The sequence below is a fragment of the Nuphar pumila genome, chromosome 1, assembly GCF_984573655.1.
Source record: "Nuphar pumila chromosome 1, dmNupPumi1.hap1.1, whole genome shotgun sequence".
NCBI classification, from domain to species: Eukaryota; Viridiplantae; Streptophyta; class Magnoliopsida; order Nymphaeales; family Nymphaeaceae; genus Nuphar; species Nuphar pumila.
Genome location: NC_143249.1, coordinates 142,588,426 through 142,610,389, shown reverse-complemented (window position 1 = coordinate 142,610,389; position 21,964 = coordinate 142,588,426). Strand labels below are relative to the sequence as shown.

Genomic DNA, 21,964 nt, shown 5'->3' with positions numbered 1-21,964 from the left:
ATGGGTGCAGGGGCCATCGGCCCCTGCCGGATACCTAAAGGAGGGCAGGGGCCATCGGCCCCTGCCGTGATAACAGTAAGAGGGGCAGGGGCCTTTGGCCCCTGCGGAGTCTTCAAAAGGAGGGGCAAGGGCCTTCGAGGCCCTTGCTGGTTTTTAAAAGGAGGGGCAGGAGCCTTCGGCTCCTGCCAGCCTTTTTAAAAGAAAGGGGCAGGGGCCGAAGGCCCTTGCCAAGGAAATGAATAGGGTGGGGGAGAGTGCAGGGGCCAAAGGCCCCTGTCGAGCCCTTGCTCGACGGAAAAAGAGACACGGGCCTCAGGCCCCTGTCGGTTAAAAGAGGGGCAGGGGCCATTGGCCCCTGCTCGGTTTCCGAGTGGTGAGGCAGGAGCCTTCGGCTCCTGCCTCCTTTCTTAAGGAGAAGGGTAGGGGCCATTGGCCCCTACATGAAAGGGAAGGGCAGGGGCCATGGCCCCTGTCGGAATGGTGGAAAGGGCAGGGGGCGGAGTCCCCTGCTTGCTAAGAAGATGAGGGCAAGGGGGGCGGAGCCCCCTTGCCTGTCAAAAAAAAGAGGAAGGCAAGGGGGCGGAGCCCCTTGCCTGTCGAAAAAGAGGAGGAGGAAGGCTCGGCAGGGGCTGTCGGTCACCTGCCGGCCTTCCGGCGTACCAATGAAAGAAGAGAGAGGGGGGGGGGGTGTTTACATGGGCTGCCGAGGAGAAAGGAGGTCGCCGGGGAGGGGCTCGCCGGCGAGTGGATGCCGTGAAGGGGAGTGAGGGAACGAGGGGGAGAAGGAGTCGGGGAGAGAGAGGGCAGAGACAGAGGGATGAGAGAGAGAGAGTCGGGGTTGGGGGAGGCTCGTAAGCCCTCCCCTTTCACCCTTTTTAAAGGGAGGGGCGCACACAGGGCCCGACCCCTGTGTCGCCGGAGACCCCCCCCCCCCCCCCCTTCCATGGGCTGCCAGTCCCCTCGAAAACCCTTTTCGAGGGGCTGTGCACGAGTTGGATCCGGGTCGGGTCTGGACCCGACCCGGGTCCGAAACTTTTAAATTTTTTTTACTGGTTTTTACATCCAACCCTCCTTAAAATAATTTCGTCCTCGAAATTAAATTGAACTTAACGATCAAAGTACAAGTCAGGGTATTTCTCTCTAATAGCAGAGTCAGGCTCCCAAGTACATTCCTCTATTCCATGGTGCTTCCAACGCACCTTTACAAGAGATATCGTCTTAGATCGAAGCACTTGATCTCGACGATCAACGATCTCGACTGGTCTTTCCTCGAAAGACAAATCCTTCTGAATGTCTACATCATCATAATGGATGATGTGTGATGGGTCGTGAACGTATTTCCGAAGCATGGATACGTGAAAAACATTATGGATCTGAGCGTACTGAGGAGGAAAAGCCACACGATAAGCTGCTTCACCAATCCGTTCCAGGATCTCGAACGGTCCGACAAATCTAGGGCTTAACTTTCCCTTTTTCCCAAAACGAAAAACGCTCTTTGTGGGAGATACCTTAACAAAAACCATATCTCCTATCGAGAAGGTGAGCTCTCGACGACGACGATCCACGTAACTTTTTTGCCGACTCTGTGCAGTACGGAGTCGCTCTCGTATCATCTGCACCTGCTGAGTGTAGTGTTGTAGCACTACAGGAGATTCCAACCTTCGCTCGCCAACCTCGTCCCAGTAGAGAGGCGAACGACAAGGCTTTCCATACAAGGCCTCGTAAGGGGCCATCCCGATGCTAGCATGATAACTGTTATTGTACGCGAATTCGGCCAGACTGATATGAGAATCCCATTCTCCTTTCCAGTCCATCATGCACGCACGCACGCAACATGTCCTCCAAAGTCTGAATTGTGCGTTCAGACTGTCCGTCAGTCTGAGGGTGAAAAGCGGTACTAAACTTTAAATTCGTACCCAACGCGATTTGAAGTTGTCCCCAAAACCTCGAGGTAAACCTCGGATCACGATCGGAGATGATAGATACCGGAACACCGTGCAACCTCACAATCTCACGAATGTAGAGATCCGCCAAACTGTCTAAGGACTGACTAATACGGATAGGAAGGAAATGAGCCGATTTGGTGAGTCGGTCAACGATCACCCAAATCGCATCATTCTTTCTTCGTGTCCTTGACAAACCGACGATAAAGTCCATAATGATGTCTTCACACTTCCATTGTGGGATCTCCATTTGCTGCATCACTCCGCCAGGTCGTTGATGCTCGATCTTAATCTGCTGGTAAGTCAAACACTTAGAGATGTATTCAGCCACGTCTCGCTTCATTCTGCTCCACCAATATCTGCGCTGCAAGTCTTTGAACATCTTCGTGCCTCCCGGGTGAATCGTATATTTGGATTTATGGGCCTCTACGAGAATTTCGTCTCTCAAAACGGGATCATTTGGGACCTAAAGACGATTTTTGAGCCAAATGCTTCCATCGTCCTTAAGTCGGAAAGGAGTATCGGTTTGCTGTGTATGAGCCTTCAGCTTCTCGTACTGCGCATCAGTCTTTTGCCCAGCAAGGATCTTGGCTAATAGCTCAGGTTAAGCTATCAGATTAGAAAGACTGATAGAATTTGATGAGACTGCAAACGGTTTCCATGAAACCAAATCCTCAATCAACTTCCAACCAACGTATAATAGGTTGACGGAAATGCTAGAAGCCTTATGGCTGAGAGCATCAGCTACCACGTTCGCCTTTCCTGGATGGTAGGAAAGGGTGAAATCGTAATCCTTGAGAAATTCTAGCCACCGTCGTTGCCTCATATTAAGCTCCTTATGTGAAAACAAGTACTTGAGGCTCTTATGATCCGTAAAAGCCTCGAATTGTTCCCCGTACAAGTAGTGTCGCCAAATCTTTAATGCGAACACCACAGCCGCTAATTCCAAGTCATGAGTCGGATAATTCTTCTCATGAATCTTAAGTTGACGCGATGCGTAGGCGATTACCTTACCATTCTGCATTAGGACGCAGCCCAAGCCTGTCCCGGAAGCGTCAGTATAAATTACGAAGCCGCCTTGTCCTGAAGGCAAGGCCAAGATAGGAGCGATAGTAAGTCGTTTCTTCAACAACTGAAAACTGTTTTCGCATGAATCGTCCCACACGAACTTAGCCTCCTTCTTTAGCAGCTTTGTCATAGGTAGAGAGATTTTGGAAAAGTCTTGGATAAATCTTCGATAATATCCAGCTAATCCAAGGAAACTTCTGATGTCACGAACATTCCTCGGTTGTTGCCAATTTAGTACGGCGTCCACCTTGGCAGGATCTACGGATACGCCTTTCTCGGATATAACATGTCCCAAAAACATAACCTCCTTGAGCCAAAACTCGCTTTTAGAGAATTTAGCGAACAAATGCTCCTTCCGCAAGGTTTCCAAAATGATGATCAGGTGTTTGCGATGTTGATCCCAGGTCTCCGAGTACACCAGTATGTCATCGATGAACACGATGACGAAGGTGTCTAAAAAGGGTTTAAACACATGGTTTATGAGGTCCATGAAGGCTGCAGGAGCGTTGGTGAGTCCGAAAGGCATGACAGTAAACTCGAAATGCCCATACCTGGTTCGAAAAGCCGTCTTGAAGATATCATCTCCCTTAATTCTGAGTTGATGGTATCCTGACCTAAGGTCGATCTTTGAGAAAATCTTGGCATTCCGCAGTTGATCGAACAAATCTTCGATACGCGGTAACAGATACTTATTCTTTATCGTGTCCTGGTTGAGCATTCGATAGTCGATGCACAACCGCAATGATCCGTCCTTTTTAACGAATAAAACAGGAGCTCCCCAAGGCGAGACATTGGGGCGAATGAATCCTAAATCCATCAACTCTTGTAGCTGCTTCTTGAGTTCCTCGAGCTCGGCTGGCGCCATACGGTATGGAGCTTTAGAAATTGGCGCAGTACCTGGTAGCAACTCGATGTTGAATTCAACCTCTCGTGGTGGGGGAAGTCCTGGCAGCTCCTCTAGGAAGACGTCCGGAAAATCCCGAACCACCTCCAGATCTCTAATCGAAACTTGCGTTGGCTCGGACTGGACGACACTGACTAAAAAGGCAGTGCATCCCCTTCTCAGGTAATGTTGTGCCTTTAGCGAAGAAATCATCTTGCTTGCACGGACCGCCTTCACGAACTTGAATTCCACCTTAGGCATCCCTGGTGGAGATAACACAATCTTGCTTTCATGGCAAAAGATTTTGGCATGGTACTTATGCAGCCATGCCTAGGATGACGTCAAATTCGGTCATATCTAGAAGGATAGTGCAGGCCGAATAATGTCGATCTGCCAAGACTACGTCCAAAGCTGACACGTAGGTCGCACAAACAGTGCTCTTCCCAATCGGGTTATAGATGTTGAGAGCATTATCTAACGAGCTTACAGGTACGTGCAAGAGTTCAACAAATTTTACAGAAATAAAAGAATGAGTGACACCGCAATCAAAGAGTACGAAAGCTGCTTGGTTAGCAATCAAGATGGTACCTTGCACAAGCTCGCCTTTGGTCAGCTGTTCGACCGTGGCAGTGTAAACGCGTCCCGATGCTTTCTTCTGGCCACTGGACTGTGGTTGTTGCGCCTGATAAGAATGTTGTTGTTGTTGCGGTTGCGGCGGTGGTCGGGGGAGCAGAGGTGCTCCACTATTCCGTTTGAGGTAGTCAGCCGCCTTCTTGCGGCACTGGCGTGCAAAGTGACCCATCTTGCCATAGTACAGGCATCCGCCTGTAAGAAGAGGGCACTTACAAAAAGTTGTCCACGGGTACAACTGAGGTCGTCCGCATTTGGGGCAGACATCGCCCGCCTGCTGCCGGACAGGAGGGTTGCCCTGAGGATGCTGACGTTTGGAAGGAGGATATGACTTTCTTCCACCTTCCTTGTTTACGAAAGAGGGCGGTCGCTTGGTTTGACCGCCAGAGGGATATTTCTTTTGATCGTTACCCGCAACGGGTGGCTTCTTGCTTTGGGTGCTCTTGGAGCGTTCCCAATCCTCGGTCAGGAGAGTGGCTGCAGCAACAGCTGCGGAGAGAGTCGATGACATGCTGTTTATGACCCTTGGTCGGAGTCCTTCCTTTAATCCGCGGATGAATTTCTCCGCCCGCTCCCGATCACCTGCGAATAAGTTGGGGCAATGACGCTCCAACTCCTGGAACCTGGAGATGTAGTCTACCAGACTTGACGTGCCTTGGCAAAGTTCCAAGAACTCCACCTTTTTCCTCTCCCTAGCATGAGGAGGAAAATAGTTCTCTAAGAAAGCCTTTTTGAAGGACTCCCAAGGAATAAGCGAATCTGTTGAGAACTGGATGTTCCGAGTCGTGTCCCACCAATGGCGGGCGGCACCCAAAAGTCTGAAGGTACCGAAAATAGTCTTCTTGTCTTCTGGGACTGTCAAAACTTGGAAAACTCGCTCTACTTCCAAAATCCAGTTTTCAGCTGCATCGGGGTCGGGCTTGCCTGTGAAGGTTGGAGGATCGAGCTTTAAGAACTTTTCATATGATACTACCGCAAGGTGGCTTGGTTCTGGGGTAGGTACTTGGTTGTGTGCTTGATTCCGCATGGCGCTAGCCAATGCGCTTAAGGAATCCATGATGAATTCCCGTTGATCTGACCATTCGTCAGACGAACCCTCGTTCGACCCTCGAACCATCCTTAAAATACCCAGATGATACATAAGTCAATACTTGAAGGAGAAGAATAATATCAAAAAGTTTATCGTATTTCCGAGTAATAGAGATTACAAAAGCCCAACAGTGCTGGTATAAGAGGGCACTTACAAAAAGTTGTCCACGGGTACAAAAACCAACGAGTTTTATATCCTTTAAGGATGTTGAGAGTATTTCCTCAAGTACTCTCTTGCGATACCTGTGCGCCTTAACCCGCGCAGAGGGGGAAAAGGATGTAAATCCTCATTCGGGACTCCTTGCTCGTGAAGAGGAGTAGTGGGGGAGTAATGTGGCGAGGCATCCGGTGCATAGGGCGGCGAAGCCGGAGTGTACACCGGAGAATCCGGTATGTACTGCGGTGGAGCTGGTGTGTACACCGGGGAATCCGATATGTACAGCGGTGAAGCCAGAGTGTTTACCGGAGTATCTGATATGTATTGCGGTGAGTCTGGGGTTGGTGTGTATATTGGTGAGTTGGGGGAAGGTATATGAGTGGGTGGAGCGACGTCCTGAACACTCTCTAAGGGTAATATTTGTTCATCACACGATGGTGTGTCATAAGTACCCTGGACTGAGGATGCTGTGTCCTCCAGATCTTGTGCTGCAGTTGCCCTTCTATCGTATGCTTCCCTAAGTTGACAATTATCTATCGTATGTCCTTCTTCACCATAGAATTCGCACCCTATCTGGGCTTACCAGGGGGATTCTGCTTCAGAGGATTCCAGAGAAGTGTGTCGATTAACTAGGACATGGTTCGGTATACGACTTCCTTCCCGAAAGTGCACTGCCGCCCATGTCGCGGCTAGCGGTGCTTGGTAGGCATCAGGAAGCGTAAAGCCCCACGAATCCGCAAAAGTGGGAGGGGGCGGCCTGCTGGTCCAATGATCTGAACCGGTAGTCGAACGCTCAAGTCTTCCTACCACAGAACTTCTACCCCTTACAGAACGACAGCGCGTTCTTCTTGCGCCTCTTCTGCGCCCCAATCTCTCATCATCCGGAGGGTTCATTTTCTTTGAACAAGAAAAACCCCAAATACTCATGTAAGGTATACTCTAGTCTAATAGTATAGAAAAAGAGAAATTAAATTACTTACAGCGCGATGCGGATGCTCGATGACCAAGAATCACTGTTTTGATGTGCTCTGATACCAAGTTGTAACGCCCCAAAATTTCGAACCTTATAATTTCCTTGAAATAGTTGGAAAATTCCTTTTCTTTACAGAGTTTATTTCTAAAATCAGCGGAAACGATTTCTTTTAAAAGAAAAAGGACAGGTTTGACAACCTTAGGCACGTTAGCGAGAAAACAAAGATTTACCATAGACGAGCTGCAATAATACTTAGGAAACCATTTCTTCTATTTAAAGAGAGTATCAAGTTTGTACAAAATTTGGGTTTCCTCAAGGGAAAACCATATCAAAAAGCAAAATGTCCAGGAGAAGAACTACGAGCAGAAACAGTGGATCCTTAAATCATCTCGCAGTCACGCCATCGCCTGATGCACCTAATCGTCACCTGTACCCATGAAATGAGTTAGTTTGCGAAAAACTAGCAGGAGAGTACAAAGACAGAAAGAACTAAATTAGGCATAGATAATTTATGCAGCAGGTAGTAACGAGCAAACTAAGCAGATAGACTGGAGGAATAAGCTAAGTACAACAAACTGAAACGGGTGTGCATGCTCAATTTAGTTATTATTTGATAACCGGCCATGCGGGTACATACATGGCACGTGAGTCGAAACAGTCGAGTCCAAGCCGAGTGTTCATTATGTTAAGTATTTTGATATACCTCGGTTGTCTGACTGAATCCTATTCCTATGGAGACGACCGATGGTCGAGAGAGTAAGTCCCCAAGGCCTGATAGGGATGCATCCAACTTCTGCAGAAGTGTTAGGCTAACTTATGTAGCCCCTATCCCTCCCCCTAACCTCCGATGACTGGGGAAAAACGGGTCTTTTGCCCTTTTAAAAAGCCATAAATGGTCTGTCCATCGGAGTTGGTACCCTTCGTCCTCTCTCTTGACGAAGCCAAGTTGAATTGAGCGCGACGGGGTTTCTTAGCCGTTGCCTCATTCTTCATGCTCTGGTCCATTAGACCGAAACGAGCATCTTACCTATGAATGCGATCCCATTTTTTTTATATGTGTTTTCAACAATGTGCACTAAGCATCAATCGAGGTCATAAGACTCTCTCATCTAATCGTCGTAGTACTAACATGTCTCACATGTTCAAGAAGTACATTTACGAGGAAAGGGATACAAGCCCTTAATAGGAGCCTCAGGAGTGTGTTTCGCAAGGATATAATGTTTTTAAAAGCTATTTTAACATTTTAAATCTTTCGAAACGACACACAACTTGCCAACATATGGCATGTGATTTTCTCGAATCTGACATCCGAGGACGCAGTGTCTGGGTGCTATGTAAGTCACGACACTAGTTTTGGTAAATGGGCTTCACAAATGAACCCATCACCCAACAACTTGATCTTGCCCCAGATCAAGGGTTCTCCCAAAACATATTGGGTAAAAAGAGGAGAAGGTATTCCTTCCGAATACGCTGAGTCAAAGGCAAGGCAAAAACGAAAGACAATAATGCGAAAAAAGAAGTGCCTGGGCGCGAAGCGCGACGACAAACAGGAACTGCGAAAGCAAGGGACAAGGATCGCGAAACCGCGTCCTTGAATTAAAAGACAGTAAGTAGTAAATACGAAAGCAAAAGCCTGGGCGCAAAGCGCGACGTCAATAGAAACAGGAAGTGCGCAACCGCGAAACCGCGTTCTTGAATTAAAAGACAATAAGCAGTAAATACGAAAGTAAAAGCCTGGGCGCAAAGCGCGACGGCAAACTGAAAAAGGAAATACGAAAGCAAAGGACAAGGATCGCGAAACCGCGTCCTTGATTTAAAAGTGTACTTATATACGTATAAGTATATAAATATATCATTAAGTCCTTTCGATCATTAATTATTTAAGCTTGATTTAATTATTTAAGTCCTTGTGCAACTTCTTCTACCTTGGGGTATTGCGAGGAAGTCGTCTACGAATGTAGGTGATTGTTGGTTTAGCTTGCGGGGCGCGAACTGGCTCCGTTGCGTAACACTGCACAGGTACGTAGTTTAACATACATAAAATGAATATAGGTAGGGAGAAAACTCGGTTTCTCCGCAACTTAATGCAGCGGTCATCGGCCCCTACCGTTAGGAAAGAGAATGGGGTAGGGTTCAATGACCCATGCCGTTAAAGGAGATGGGTGCAGGGGCCATCGGCCCCTGCCGGATACCTAAAGGAGGGCAGGGGCCATCGGCCCCTGCCGTGATAACAGTAAGAGGGGCAGGAGCCTTCGGCTCCTGCCAGCCTTTTTAAAAGAAAGGGGCAGGGGCCGAAGGCCCTTGCCAAGGAAATGAATAGGGTGGGGGAGAGTGCAGGGGCCAAAGGCCCCTGCCGAGCCCTTGCTCGACGGAAAAAGAGACAGGGGCCTCAGGCCCCTGTCGGTTAAAAGAGGGGCAGGGGCCATTGGCCCCTGCTCGGTTTCCGAGTGGTGAGGCAGGAGCCTTCGGCTCCTGCCTCCTTTCTTAAGGAGAAGGGTAGGGGCCATTGGCCCCTACATGAAAGGGAAGGGCAGGGGCCATGGCCCCTGTCGGAATGGTGGAAAGGGCAGGGGGCGGAGTCCCCTGCTTGCTAAGAAGATGAGGGCAAGGGGGGCGGAGCCCCCTTGCCTGTCAAAAAAAAGAGGAAGGCAAGGGGGCGGAGCCCCTTGCCTGTTGAGAAAGAGGAGGAGGAAGGCTCGGCAGGGGCTGCCGGCCACCTGCCGGCCTTCCGGCGAACCAATGGAAGAAGAGAGGGGGGGGGGTGTTTACCTGGGCTGCCGAGGAGAAAGGAGGTCGCCGGGGAGGGGCTCGCTGGCGAGTGGATGCCATGAAGGGGAGTGAGGGAACGAGGGGGAGAAGGAGTCGGGGAGAGAGAGGGCAGAGACAGAGGGATGAGAGAGAGAGTCGGGGTTGGGGGAGGCTCGTAAGCCCTCCCCTTTCACCCTTTTTAAAGGGAGGGGCGCACACAGGGCCCACCCCCTGTGTCACCGGAGACCCCTTCCTTCCGTGGGCTGCCAGTCCCCTCGAAAACCCTTTTCGAGGGGCTGTGCACGAGTTGGATCTGGGTCGGGTCTGGACCCGACCCGGGTCCGAAACTTTTATTTTTTTAACTGGTTTTTACAACCGTGACAGGGGGGTGTGGCTGTTGTTTGCCGCGGCCCTTGGTGGTTGTTGGTGGCCAAAGTTCGTTGGCGACCTCCTTTCCTCCGGTGCACGCACACAGACAGAAAGATAGAGGGACGAGGGACGAGAGAGAGAGACGAGTGAAGAGGGCCCCCTCTCCACTCCCTTTTATCGGCCAAGACCCCCCCCCCCCCCCCTCCATGCCGAGATGGGGGGGAGATCGGTTACGCCCTGCGTAACCCCCCTGCCCCTTTCCTTAATAGAAAGAATCGTGCCCTAGGCACGATTCTCTTTTACAGGTTTCATAAGGCATGCCCCCGGGTCCGGGTCCGAACCCGTGACCCGCGACCCGCGATACCAAATCCAGTTTGCAACTGGATCCGGGTTGCCAAAAGCTAACGGATACTCAGTTGGATCCTTGCGGGTCCAACTGTGGGTCCGACCCCTGTACCACAGTTGTTTATTTATTTTATTTATTTTATAATTAATATTAATTATTTATTTAATTTGAATTTAACATTATACATATAATTTAACCCCCATCAATATGGATCCGCAAGTTGGATCCAAGTGGATCCAACTGTGGATCCTCGAGTTCGCTTATTATATATATATATTTCTATTTTATTACTAATATTAATATTATTTTAATATAACGGAATTATTTAAGCATAAATACCCCTTTATGGGTCTTGGATCCGAAACTGGATCCCAGGCCCAAATCACCCATATATCATAATATATTTAAAATAAATGCCTAAAATTATGGTTATTACATGCATGCCCGATTTGTTCACCGACGATTTTGATTTGGCGTAGGCCAAGACCTAGGACCATCATTCCGTTCTCCCAACCGCTGCATTGCAGGGTTGAATTGCTCAGGAAAGAAACAGTTAATCCATAAGAGGGCAATTAAAATACATAGAATAACAAATACTCCTATGGTTGTTTCTGGATGTCTATACCCTCTTTTGTACCAGATGAGTTTGAATAAACAAGAGAAACAATTAATTAGATTTTAGAATCACTACTATTGTATACATAAACATGTAGAGACTACTAAGGTTTGCATGATTATTGCATATGATTTATTACATGTGAATGAAAAAGACATGTTTGTCTTGGTCATGTGATTTGACCGGTTAATACAAGCCATGGGCTTGATTGTTGCACGTGAGGTGCTTGTGTGTGTAAGACACACGGGAAAGGTCGAATCAGGGCCTGTTTCATTTATATATCTAAATACAAAGTGCATAAATGTTCTGATAAATGACATGTGAATTTATACTTTAGATAATGGATGTCTTAGTCATGAGTTGGACATTAAAGAAAGTGAATGTTTATGTTATCATGAGCTGTTGCATTTTACTCCACTTTAAAGCATGCTAAAAATGGTAAATTTTTATTTATTTATGCGAACACTTGTTATGGTTATGAATGATTGTAATGTTAAATGTCGTGAATGAAAAAGCATATGAGTTTAAGTTTCATGCATAAAACTTTTGCAATTATGAATGCTATGAATTAAATGATGATAAATGTGATTAAATATCATGTGCATGTTTTGATGTGGATTGCCTTCTCTTATTTTTAAAATGATAGGAATTACACTTTGATTGTACCATTACAACTTGATTTGTATTCTCCAAGTTTAATTTTGGTTTCCTACGAGCAAGTGGTTGATGCCCTATAATACAAATAATCTCGTGAAGGATTCAAGCGAAGCGCGGTTGCTACGCGGCTAAAGGCTCCACTCTTACCTACTACGATCTCTGGAGGACCCAAACAATTTTGGATAGTTATAAACTTGTCAAGATTTAACTTTTTATGTCCGAATCTTTAAGTTTTAAGAATTGTAATATTTTGGAATGAGAAGAATTCTTAACTCTGTCATTTCATTTCCGCATTGGTTATGTTTGTGGTTTGAAAACTTTAAATCTTTACGTAACTCCTCAATTATCTTAAACTTTAAATAAATTTCGTCTTTCACATTTTTTTTCATAGGTGAGAATCCTTAAAGTAATAACCCCACTCGAGTTGCATTTATGGATGATTCTGTACTGAATTTGATACTGGGAGGCTAATATACACTCACGCTTGCACTCAGGTGGGCCGTCTAGTATTTGGAACGTTTGGAATGTGGCCATAGACGAACTTGTTGGTATATTACTTTCGGGAATCATGTGAATTTTTATAATAAATAAAAAGTTTTAAATTTTTCTCAAAATTTTGGGTTTGGGAAAGTTTTAAAAAGGTTGGATTTTTGAGGGACGTTACACCATTAACAAATATGGTACCTTAAATAAGGTCACCATTTGCGAGTTGTTCGGTTGATACAGCGTAAACACGATACGCTGCTGCTTTCTGCTGTCTTTGGTGGTGGCGGTCGCTGGAACGGAACACGCTGCTGCGATTGTTAGGAAGGTCATGTTGATACTGTATTTCTTCGTCATTCATCCGAGGCCTTCTTGTTGCAATCCCTCGCGTGGTGGCCCAGCTTGCTGCAGTCTAAACAATTACCCGTATCCCAAGGACATAGTTTTTTGGGGTGATACGAGCGACAATTTTGACAACTAAAGTTGGATTGCTGGCTAGGTTGGATGATTCCTTGTTTTTGTGGTGGCCTCATGGCTAGTGGAGCGAAGTTCTTTCCTCGGAACACCCTCTTATGAAAAGGTGATCATGACTTCTGCTCACCAGGGGACAACCTCTTGTTGTTCTTGGCACTTGCTATTGGTTTCTTTCCTGCGATCACCTTGGATCACTTCCAATCCATATTTATTTTTGAAGCTGCTGCTACGACAATGTGGAATGTCTGTGGCATGCTTGTTATTACGCGAGACCACAACCCTTCTTGTAACTCATAGATGTACTTGTCAACTCTCTTTTGGTCGGTCTTGAGCAACTTAGAGCAGTACCGCTTGAGGTTCTTGAACTTAGTAGTATAGTCGATGAGACTTGTACTATCTTGTCCAAATTCTAGAAACTTTATCTTCTTTCGGTTTCTGGAGTGTACGGATACATAATTATCCAAGAAGGCTCTTCGAAAATCACCCCAAGGAATAACCTTATTCTTGGGAAAATGGATTAACTTGGTGGTCTCCCACCACTTTCGTGCGTTATCTTTTAGTTAGCAGGTGCCAAAACTGGTTTCCCGTTCCTTCGACACTGCTAGCACTTGGAATGCATGCTCAGTTTCTTTGATCCAGCTCTATGCGAGTTCTGGGTCAACCTTGTCGACGAAGACCGACGAGTATAACTTGAGGAATTTCTCGTAAGTAATTCCTCCAGTGTTCTTGTTACGAGGTGGTACCGGTTCCTGCCTTGTCTCACGGATAGCCGTCACCAGATTGTTAAGGGTTTCCAAAAGGAACCCTTGAATGTGGGACACCTCGCTCGGCATGATTCTCTTCATTGTAGGAGCCATTCATCTATTTACACATGATTTAGTTCCTTTTCTTGTATATAAGAAAGCAAAAACATTTACTTTGTATATTTATTGCAAAGTAAGCAAAGACACATCGTCATATTTACAAAGGTTATGCACCACTGGCGGACATAGTCAGCAAAAGCCTCACACATGAGTCCACTGACTCAAAACACGACCAATTTTAATATCTGGGTTTCTTTTTCGAACTAAAAACCTTAGATAAGACTTTATTCCCACATCGCTTTGGCTTGGGCACAAAAGGTTGTGTCAGAGATGGCATATTTGGAGTGTGCTCTGATAATATTCGCGTATGCTCGAGTGAAGCCAGGGTGTAAACCAAAGATGCCCGTTCATATTGAGGCATGCCAGAATGATAACTCAGTGAATCTGAGATATCAATCGCCAAGTAGAATGAGTTGCATGCCTCTTCCGAGTCGTATAGGCCATGGGGAGACGTTGTCGGGTGGTAACTTGGCAAATCACAGGCTGCAGTAGTGAAAGCTCGTTCGTCTCCTCCCAAGTTCGGTATTCTTACCAAAGTTGATGGGACACTACTTTTTTTATTAGAGTTTTGGGGTACGCTAATGCGTGAGCTCATGTCCTTAAGAACACGCGTTGCTTGTCGATCCTTGTTATGGGTGTGTTTCCTCTAACATTCGTTGGCGGAATGCCCTTTCTCTCTACAGAATTGACAATCTTCGACATCGAAAAGAGAAATCCATTGCCAATATATAACTTGACACTGGTAGCAAAAACCTTTCAGTTCGTAAGTTTTCATTTATATTTGACAAAACATTTTTTTTAAGGTTAAAATCTCGATATCATGAGCATAGCAGATCCTGAAACAGGTTTCCCAGACTTAGGCTCCGATACCAATTTTGTAATGCCCCGGATTTCCAAAACAATACTTTGTCCAATTTTTATGGATTTTTTTTTCTTTGCCGCGGAATTTAAAAAAAAACTTTAGCAGCGAAAATAGACGATAGTTAGTCGTTGGTTTTAGAAGATGCCGGGCGGGTCACAGGTATGTGGCCCATCATTCATTGTCTACCAAAATATTTCACTTAAGTAAACCAAAATGAGTTGTTTATTATAAACAATATTGCTTAGTAAAGCAGTACTAGATAAACTGGGTTTGTAAACGAAATGTCTAACAAAATCTGGAGAAACCCTGAATCTTGATGCCGCTCATCTTCACATCGCACACCGCAGGTTCAATACCTGTATTTATCATAAAACGGGGTCAGAACCATTCCTAGTCTCGTAGAAAATCATTTAAATTCTAACAAGTATAATATGTTGAAGACATAAAGGGTCACTCCAAGTCCGTACTTGAAAACATCATAACTCAAATCTCCACGACTTAGTGTATGGGTATCCCAAGGACCGAAGCAGGAGCTTTTCGAGCCTAGCTTAGCCATACAGATACAATTTGGGTCCTTCACCCGATCGGTCCAACAATACACTGTGATCAGTACCTTATATAAGGTGATGTATGAGTAGTACTAACTTACATTCATTCATTTATTCGTTAGTGTTCTTATGACTAATGCATTGTTTCAATAATTATAAGTTCATCCCGTACGCAGGAGAACCTAACTTCTGTATCAAACGAAATCATATGGGTATTTCTTATACTATATAGTGTGCCAAAAGGCTTGCTAAACAAATGGGAGAACACCACTATTTATACACAAGGGAGAGAAGTGAGGTTAAAAGAGAGAGGGAGATCATAATTAGAGAGGGAGCAAGAATTCTAGCCATTGAGAGCCGACAAACTTAGTTTGACTTTGCGAGCAGTCAAACTTAGTTTGACTCTCACTATATTGCATATATATATATATAATACCATATATATAAGTATAAATGTATGTACATTTTAACAATACACATAAAAACATGAACCGCACCCCTACATACTACTTGTTTTAAATTGCCATGTCACACCCTATGCATCTGTATCTACATCTGCACCCGCACTTATGTGACATAGATCCAAAGTAATGAAAATGGCCAAAAAAACTTGTTCAGAGATCCAAAGGACTCTTGTGAACACCTTGCACAATCCCAATTTCGGATTCCCAGTCTTGTGACACTACACCCATTATTTCTGATCCACTCTATTGATATCTGCTACTATGATTTGCTTTGCACCTATTGAAATCCACCATCAAGCTATACCCTTTCACTTGAGCATATTATGTGTTTTGGTGCTGAAGTTTGGACTTTGAATTTTCCCATTCTCATGTGCGGGGTTGTTTATTCTTAAACTTTGGAATTCGAGGTTTTCATGTGAAGCACCTTTGCCAAAAGCTTTTATCAACCTTCTGATACATACTCAAATAGCTTTTGGTGTTCTTTGTGGTTAAATTCTCAAAGTTGTCTGAGTCCACCCTTTGATGGTTTATATCGATTGAGTTGAAGTTTATATAAGGTGTACTCGGAATAACCTACAAATGCACCTCAAAGTTTTTGGAGAACAGTTGAATATTGCAAGTTCATGAATTCCACTTCCATCTACTTGCTTGATAGTTTTGCTGCCATAGGCAGCCAGGCCATCATATATATATATATATATATAGTGATGTGTATATTCCTGACCCTTTTAGAAAACATACTAGCATGTGTTTTTTTTTTAATCTAAACCCATAGATGTGATCTCTATGCTTTATTTAGTTGAAACATATATTACTTTAAGCATTTTTTATGTTTAGATATGTTTTTAGCTCAATGAAAAAATCAATGGTATATATTGCACCAAAAACTTGATTAACTAAAAATCAATAATTCTTGTTAAATTGGTTCTATCCAAAGCATGGTTTGTTAGTAAATAAGCAATGATAAACACATCTACAGATTTGGATTAAGCAAAAAACTTGCACAAATATGTTTTTTAAAGAGTTCTGGGATGGTCTGAAAGATACACATTACTCTATATGTATATTTATTTATATTTATATGAATCTTCAGTATTGGAATGTATCTGAAATTTCCATTGCTTTCTGTGTCACAAATCTTTGAATGCTGCTCTACTTTGCCTTCTTTGCACCAGCTTTGGTTTCTTCTAGGTTGGACATTCTTTTAAGTTGTTCCAGTTGTCTGCAGACATATTGCTAAAACCTTTTCTTAAAGTGCTGGTGCTCTTCTAAAACAAACCTGACAGATTCTTTAACATGCCAAAATCTTAAAAATAGCTTCATTTGATCAAGTTCTGATGTATTCCCATGTAATCTTTAGTTATTATCAGCTTTTGATGTTTTTTCTTATTTGAATAATTTGTCAAGAGAACTGCAAATCATTTGCTTCACAGATAATGATTATCATTTTTGTTTATCTTATGCGCCCTGCTTGTACTATCATCTACACTACTAGCTAGAAATTGGTACCTTTTTATTCTATCTTTGTTTGATTGTAGCCTTTAATTGGTGAGTTGGTTTATCTTTCTTTTGCAGTCTTCTAAGGGTTAGAAGGGATGTCAGAAAAGGCTCTCAAAGATCTCAATATACAACCAGGATCTGAGGAGAAAAATGCCTATTCTAGCAAGGGTAGCTTCAGAAAGTCATTCATAGAGACTGAAAATGAGAATATCAACAGAAGGCAGCCTGTCAAACCTGGGTCTGATGTCTCATCTGATCTCTTAATTGAAGTTGAAGTTGAAGTTGCAGATTCTGGTCTAGGGAACACAAATTTGGAGATAGAGTATATAGAATCAGATAACTTGGATGATCTTGAAGATGTTGATACAACTCTCAGTGTATATATCCTTTTTCCTTTCCACTAATTTTATGGTCTACTTCAAATGTCTGAACCTCACTTACTGATGCACTGGGATATGGTTTTACTGCAACATGCTTGTCTGTTTCTTGTAGACACTTTTGGCAAGGCTTGACTCTAAAGACTGGGTTTTGGTCTGTGAATCCCTTAACCACGTGAGGCAATTAGCGCTATTTCACAAAGAAACCATTCTTGGAATGCTGTAAGTGCATATATTGGGAAAACAACCAGCTTGCAATTATTTGATGATTTCTGTTTATTCTTGGCTTTGATGGTTCCATACATTGCATTTACATCTGGGCAACAGGGGTGATGTGATATCTCTTGTAGTAAAGTCATTGAAGAATCCAAGAAGTGCTGTGTGCAAAACTGCAATAATGACTTCTGCTGACATCTTCAAGGTTTATAAAGATCAGACGATTGATTCTTTTGAGCCTCTGGTAGGAAGTCCGTGTGCTCCATTTTTATTAGTTGGTATTTTTCTATTTTGGTTTTCACTCCTGTTATTGGCTTTTTCTCCAAATTTGTTAGGAGAATTAGCATGAGTATTTATAGGGTCTTCTTTTTGTTTGAAAACAGCTTGTACAACTTCTTTTGAAGTCTTCCCAAGACAAACGTTTTGTCTGTGATGCTGCTGAACGGGCATTGATTACAATGACCACATGTCTCTCTCCCCATCTACTATTACCAAAGTTACAACAATATCTTCAACACAAAAATCCGCGCATCCGTGCAAAGGCATTAACATGTATATCCAGAAGTGTGCCAAAAATGGTAAAGTATTAATATCTCATTTCTTGGTTTCCGGTTTTAGTTTTTATTTTTCCAGATTCAGTTTTTGCCATGACATATAATGTAGTGCATGTAAATCAGAGATCATCCACCGAGAAACCGAGAGGAAGAGAAGAATAGAGAGAAGAGAGGCTGCTGCTAATACCCCAAAACCTCAATGCAAGGACGTGTGGGGTTTCTTTCTTTTATCACTAGGAATCTATAACTGATTACAAATGCAAATGTACAATACTGCCCCCAATCTCTAATATACAACAAAACATATAATGAGGGTAAAATGAATAGATAAGATACAATAACTCATTACATCTTTTACAATGGATTTGGATCTAATATGGATCCAGATCTGATAATAGCCTCCCTCAAGTTATACATGGTCAAAATCATGGACAACTTGCCTTTTAGAAACAAAAAGTGATGCTTGCTCAACTCCTTTTTGAATAAATCAGCCACTTGTTCTTCTGTTCCAATGAATCTAGCTTCAATTTCACCATTCTCTATCTTGTTCCGGATGAAGTACTAATAAATCAGCCACTTGTTCTTCTGTTCCAATGAATCTAGCTTCAATTTCACCATTCTCTATCTTGTTCCGGATGAAGTACTGATCTATTTCAATATGCTTTATTCTTTCGTGTTGAATTGGATTAAGAGAAATTTTAATTTCCCTTTGGTTGTCACAGAACAATACGAAACATGATATTTTTTGATCCAATTCGCTCAACAAATATCCAATTTGCTCAAGGGAGAAATTTTCAAACCATGATTTGGAGGCTTACTTGAGCCATATAGCCTCATTTAGCTTGCACACGTATCGACTGGGATCTATGTCACAGGGATTCGGCCAACTAGGTGTCGCACCCATGTCGACGCAGCGCGGGTGCGCGTGCAGGTGTGGCACCTGGTGCGGTCAACCTGACCCTGGGTGCGTGACCGCACCCAGGGTCATTTATGTAAAAAAAACACGTCGAGGAAGAAGAAGAAGAAGAAGAAGAAGAAGAAGAAGAAGAAGAAGAAGAAGAAGAAGAAGAAGAAGAAGAAGAAGAGAGGGAGCTCACCTGAAAGGGGACCGGAGGGCGCATCGTTGGCACAGGAAGGATCGACGTCGGGTGGCTGGAAAGCCAAGGCTCGCCAGACGTGGGTTTCGTCGGACGTGGGGCTTGCCCGCGTCAGGTGGCCAAAAAACGAATGGGAGAGAGGGAGCCTGCGGCGGGGGGAGAAGGCGAGCGAGCAACGTGGGGGAGGGTTTCTCGAATGAGAAACCCTACCCTGCGTGCTTTAAATAAGCACGGGTATGTTTTATCGGGTTTGGATCCGGATCGAATCCGAATTCGACCCGGGTCGAATCCGAATCTGACCCGGGTCGAATCCGAATCTGACCCGGGTCGAATCCGAATCCGACCCGGGTCTGATTTTTTTTTTGCCATACCCCCGCACCCATGTTTTTTTAAAGTGCCTCATCCCCGCACCCGCACCCATGTTACATAGACTGGGATCCTTCTCACTATATCTATGAGGTTGTTCCATGTAAACTTCCTCCTTTAAGTATCCATGCAAAAACACATTCTTGACATCCAATTGACTCAGGCATCCAACCGTGATCAACAACAAGAGACAAAATGATACGTATTGTTCCCATTTTTGCTACTGGACTAAAAGTCTCGTCATAATCCAACCCATGTTTTTGGGTAAAACCCTTTGCTACAAGCCGAGCCTTATATCTCTCTACGCTGTCGTCTAATTTATATTTAATTTTATATACCCACTTTGACCACACAATATTTTTATCAAAAGGTCTCAAAACAATCTCCCATGTTTGTCACTCATATAGTTCCTTCATCTCTTCATTCATAGCTTCAATCCATCGATTTGACTTCGATGCATGATTATATGTTTTGGGTTCTTGTTTTGAGACAGCAGTTAAAAATAATTGATGATTTGTGCTAAAATTTTCACAACTTACCCATCTCTCCACTGGGTGTCTGACTTGTCCAGATCTTATATTTGGAGGCACATGATCAATATGGCCGGGCAGTATCACTTTATCAGTTTGGTTGACAGCACTTTCCTGCAATGAATTCACATTAGATACACCTTTATTTCTGTGGCTGTATATCACACCTTTAAACCTTTTAGGTTGTGCTACCGAATCTGCAGTTGGTGCTGTATGCTGCCAATCATTTGAGCTGTCACGCTGCTGCTGCTGCTGCTGCTCATAGACTTCATCTTCATACCTATTCTCATTCATCCGATCTTGAACTAAATCATCTTTTGCTGGAAATAAATCTTCACTCATCTAGGGCTGATAAGACTCGGGTGTTTGTGTTTCTCCATGTCTGCGGTCTTTGTGCTCAAATTTCTTTTCATCAAAGACTACATTTCTTGATATTCTAATGCACCTATTTTCAACGTCATAACATCAGTACCTTTTGTAATAATTCGCATAACCAACAAATTCACAAATATATGTTTTTTTATCAAACTTATTTCTTAATGATGCATCAATATAAACATAACAAACACATTTGTAAGCCTTCAAAAAATTATAATTAAGATGTTTTCCAAATAGCTCATAATATGGTGATTTATCGTTAATCACTTTCATGGGCAGCATATTAATGACATGAACAACAATGTGGAAAGCTTTTGTCCATAAATGTGTGGGAACACATCCCTCATGCATCATAGCTAAAGCGCTCTCAGCTATGTGTCTGTGTTTTCTCTAGGTTGTCCATTTTGCTGAGGTGTTCGGTGAAAAAACACTCTTCGATTGATCCTATTTATCTTGAGACATTCAATAAAGTCATTCGAAGAGTATTCACCCTCACAATCACACTGAAAATTTATGATACACATGAAAAATTGATTACTAATCTAAGCATGAAATTTTTTAAAAATACTAAAAACTTCATGCTTATGTTTCATGAAATATATCCAAGTGTACCAGGAATAATTATCAACAAAGATCACATAAAATCAACTCTTAGAAGAAAAGGAATTGGGAGCAGGTCCCCACACATCAAAATGAACGATTTCAAAGAGCATAGAAGCTCTTTTATTACTAGAAGTAAGAAACAGTACATGACTCTTAGATACTTGACAACTGGGACAAACATGACTCTCCAATTCTTGATTTGTATTGAAAACTGAAATTAAGTTACTAGAATTGAGTTTTCCAATGAAAGCTTTATTATAATATGGAAGAAGACTATGCCAAATACTTGACTTATTCGACTCAGACTCGTTGATAAGACAAAGATGAAGAATGACTCTTAAATTTCTTGATAGATTTATTTTTGACTTCAACGGATGGTACTTCTTTAAAGAGGTACATATTTCCTTGACTTTGACCTTCAACATACATCCTCTTCATGTGAAGATCCTTCGTATAAACAGAAAGAGTAATAATAATACACGAATTAGTATTATCAACTAATTTAGAAATGAAAACAAGATTCTTTTTAATGTTGAGAATAAACAATACATTTGACAACTGAAGATTAAAATTCGACATCGGAATAAAGACTTTTCCAGTCCCAATGATGGGGTGTCGAGTACAATCTTCGGTGATGATTCTATCTTTTCCAAAATAAGGAATCAAGTTTCAAAATTTACCTTCATCCCCGGTGATGTGATTGGCTGCCTCTGAATCTATATGCCAGACTCCTTGATCATTCTGCTTCAAATTGAGTCCTGCAAGGGCTACCAACAAGAGTTGTCTGTCCACAGGTGCATGAGCCTCTGAACTTGATCATGATCCACCTGATCTGTCTGATAACTTCCCTTGAACTTTAGCTTCTGGATTATATCTGAGATCATCCTTAAGCCAACAATCCTTTTTGACATGACCCGGCTTTTTGCATACATAGCATGTTGGAATTCTTCTAATCTGATTTACTAATGGTGGAGTATTTGGGAGTGAAAGAAGACCTCAACTGTAATGAAAAGAGGCGGAAGCACCAATAGAGCAAAAGCACTCTTTAAGAGTGACCACAAGAGCCAAGAACACAAACACTAAAAGTGTATACACAAAACTCACAAAAGTAGAAAATGACTTAAAGTCATAAGTTGAATATTATTGAAGAAAGAAAGAGGAGGGTGAAAA

General features: G+C 43.3%; 1 protein-coding gene across 1 annotated transcript in view; it reads left to right on the top strand.

The window, feature by feature from the left end:
- Positions 1–21,964, top strand: part of LOC149849190 (uncharacterized) — an 85,239-nt gene that overhangs the window by 51,218 nt on the left and 12,057 nt on the right. The window contains exons 2-5 of the mRNA XM_090013611.1: positions 16,749–17,050; positions 17,166–17,272; positions 17,378–17,510; positions 17,650–17,844. Of these exons, the coding sequence (XP_089869737.1) occupies positions 16,769–17,050; positions 17,166–17,272; positions 17,378–17,510; positions 17,650–17,844 (717 nt within the window). The 5' untranslated portion in view covers positions 16,749–16,768. The remainder of the gene's footprint in view (positions 1–16,748; positions 17,051–17,165; positions 17,273–17,377; positions 17,511–17,649; positions 17,845–21,964) is intronic.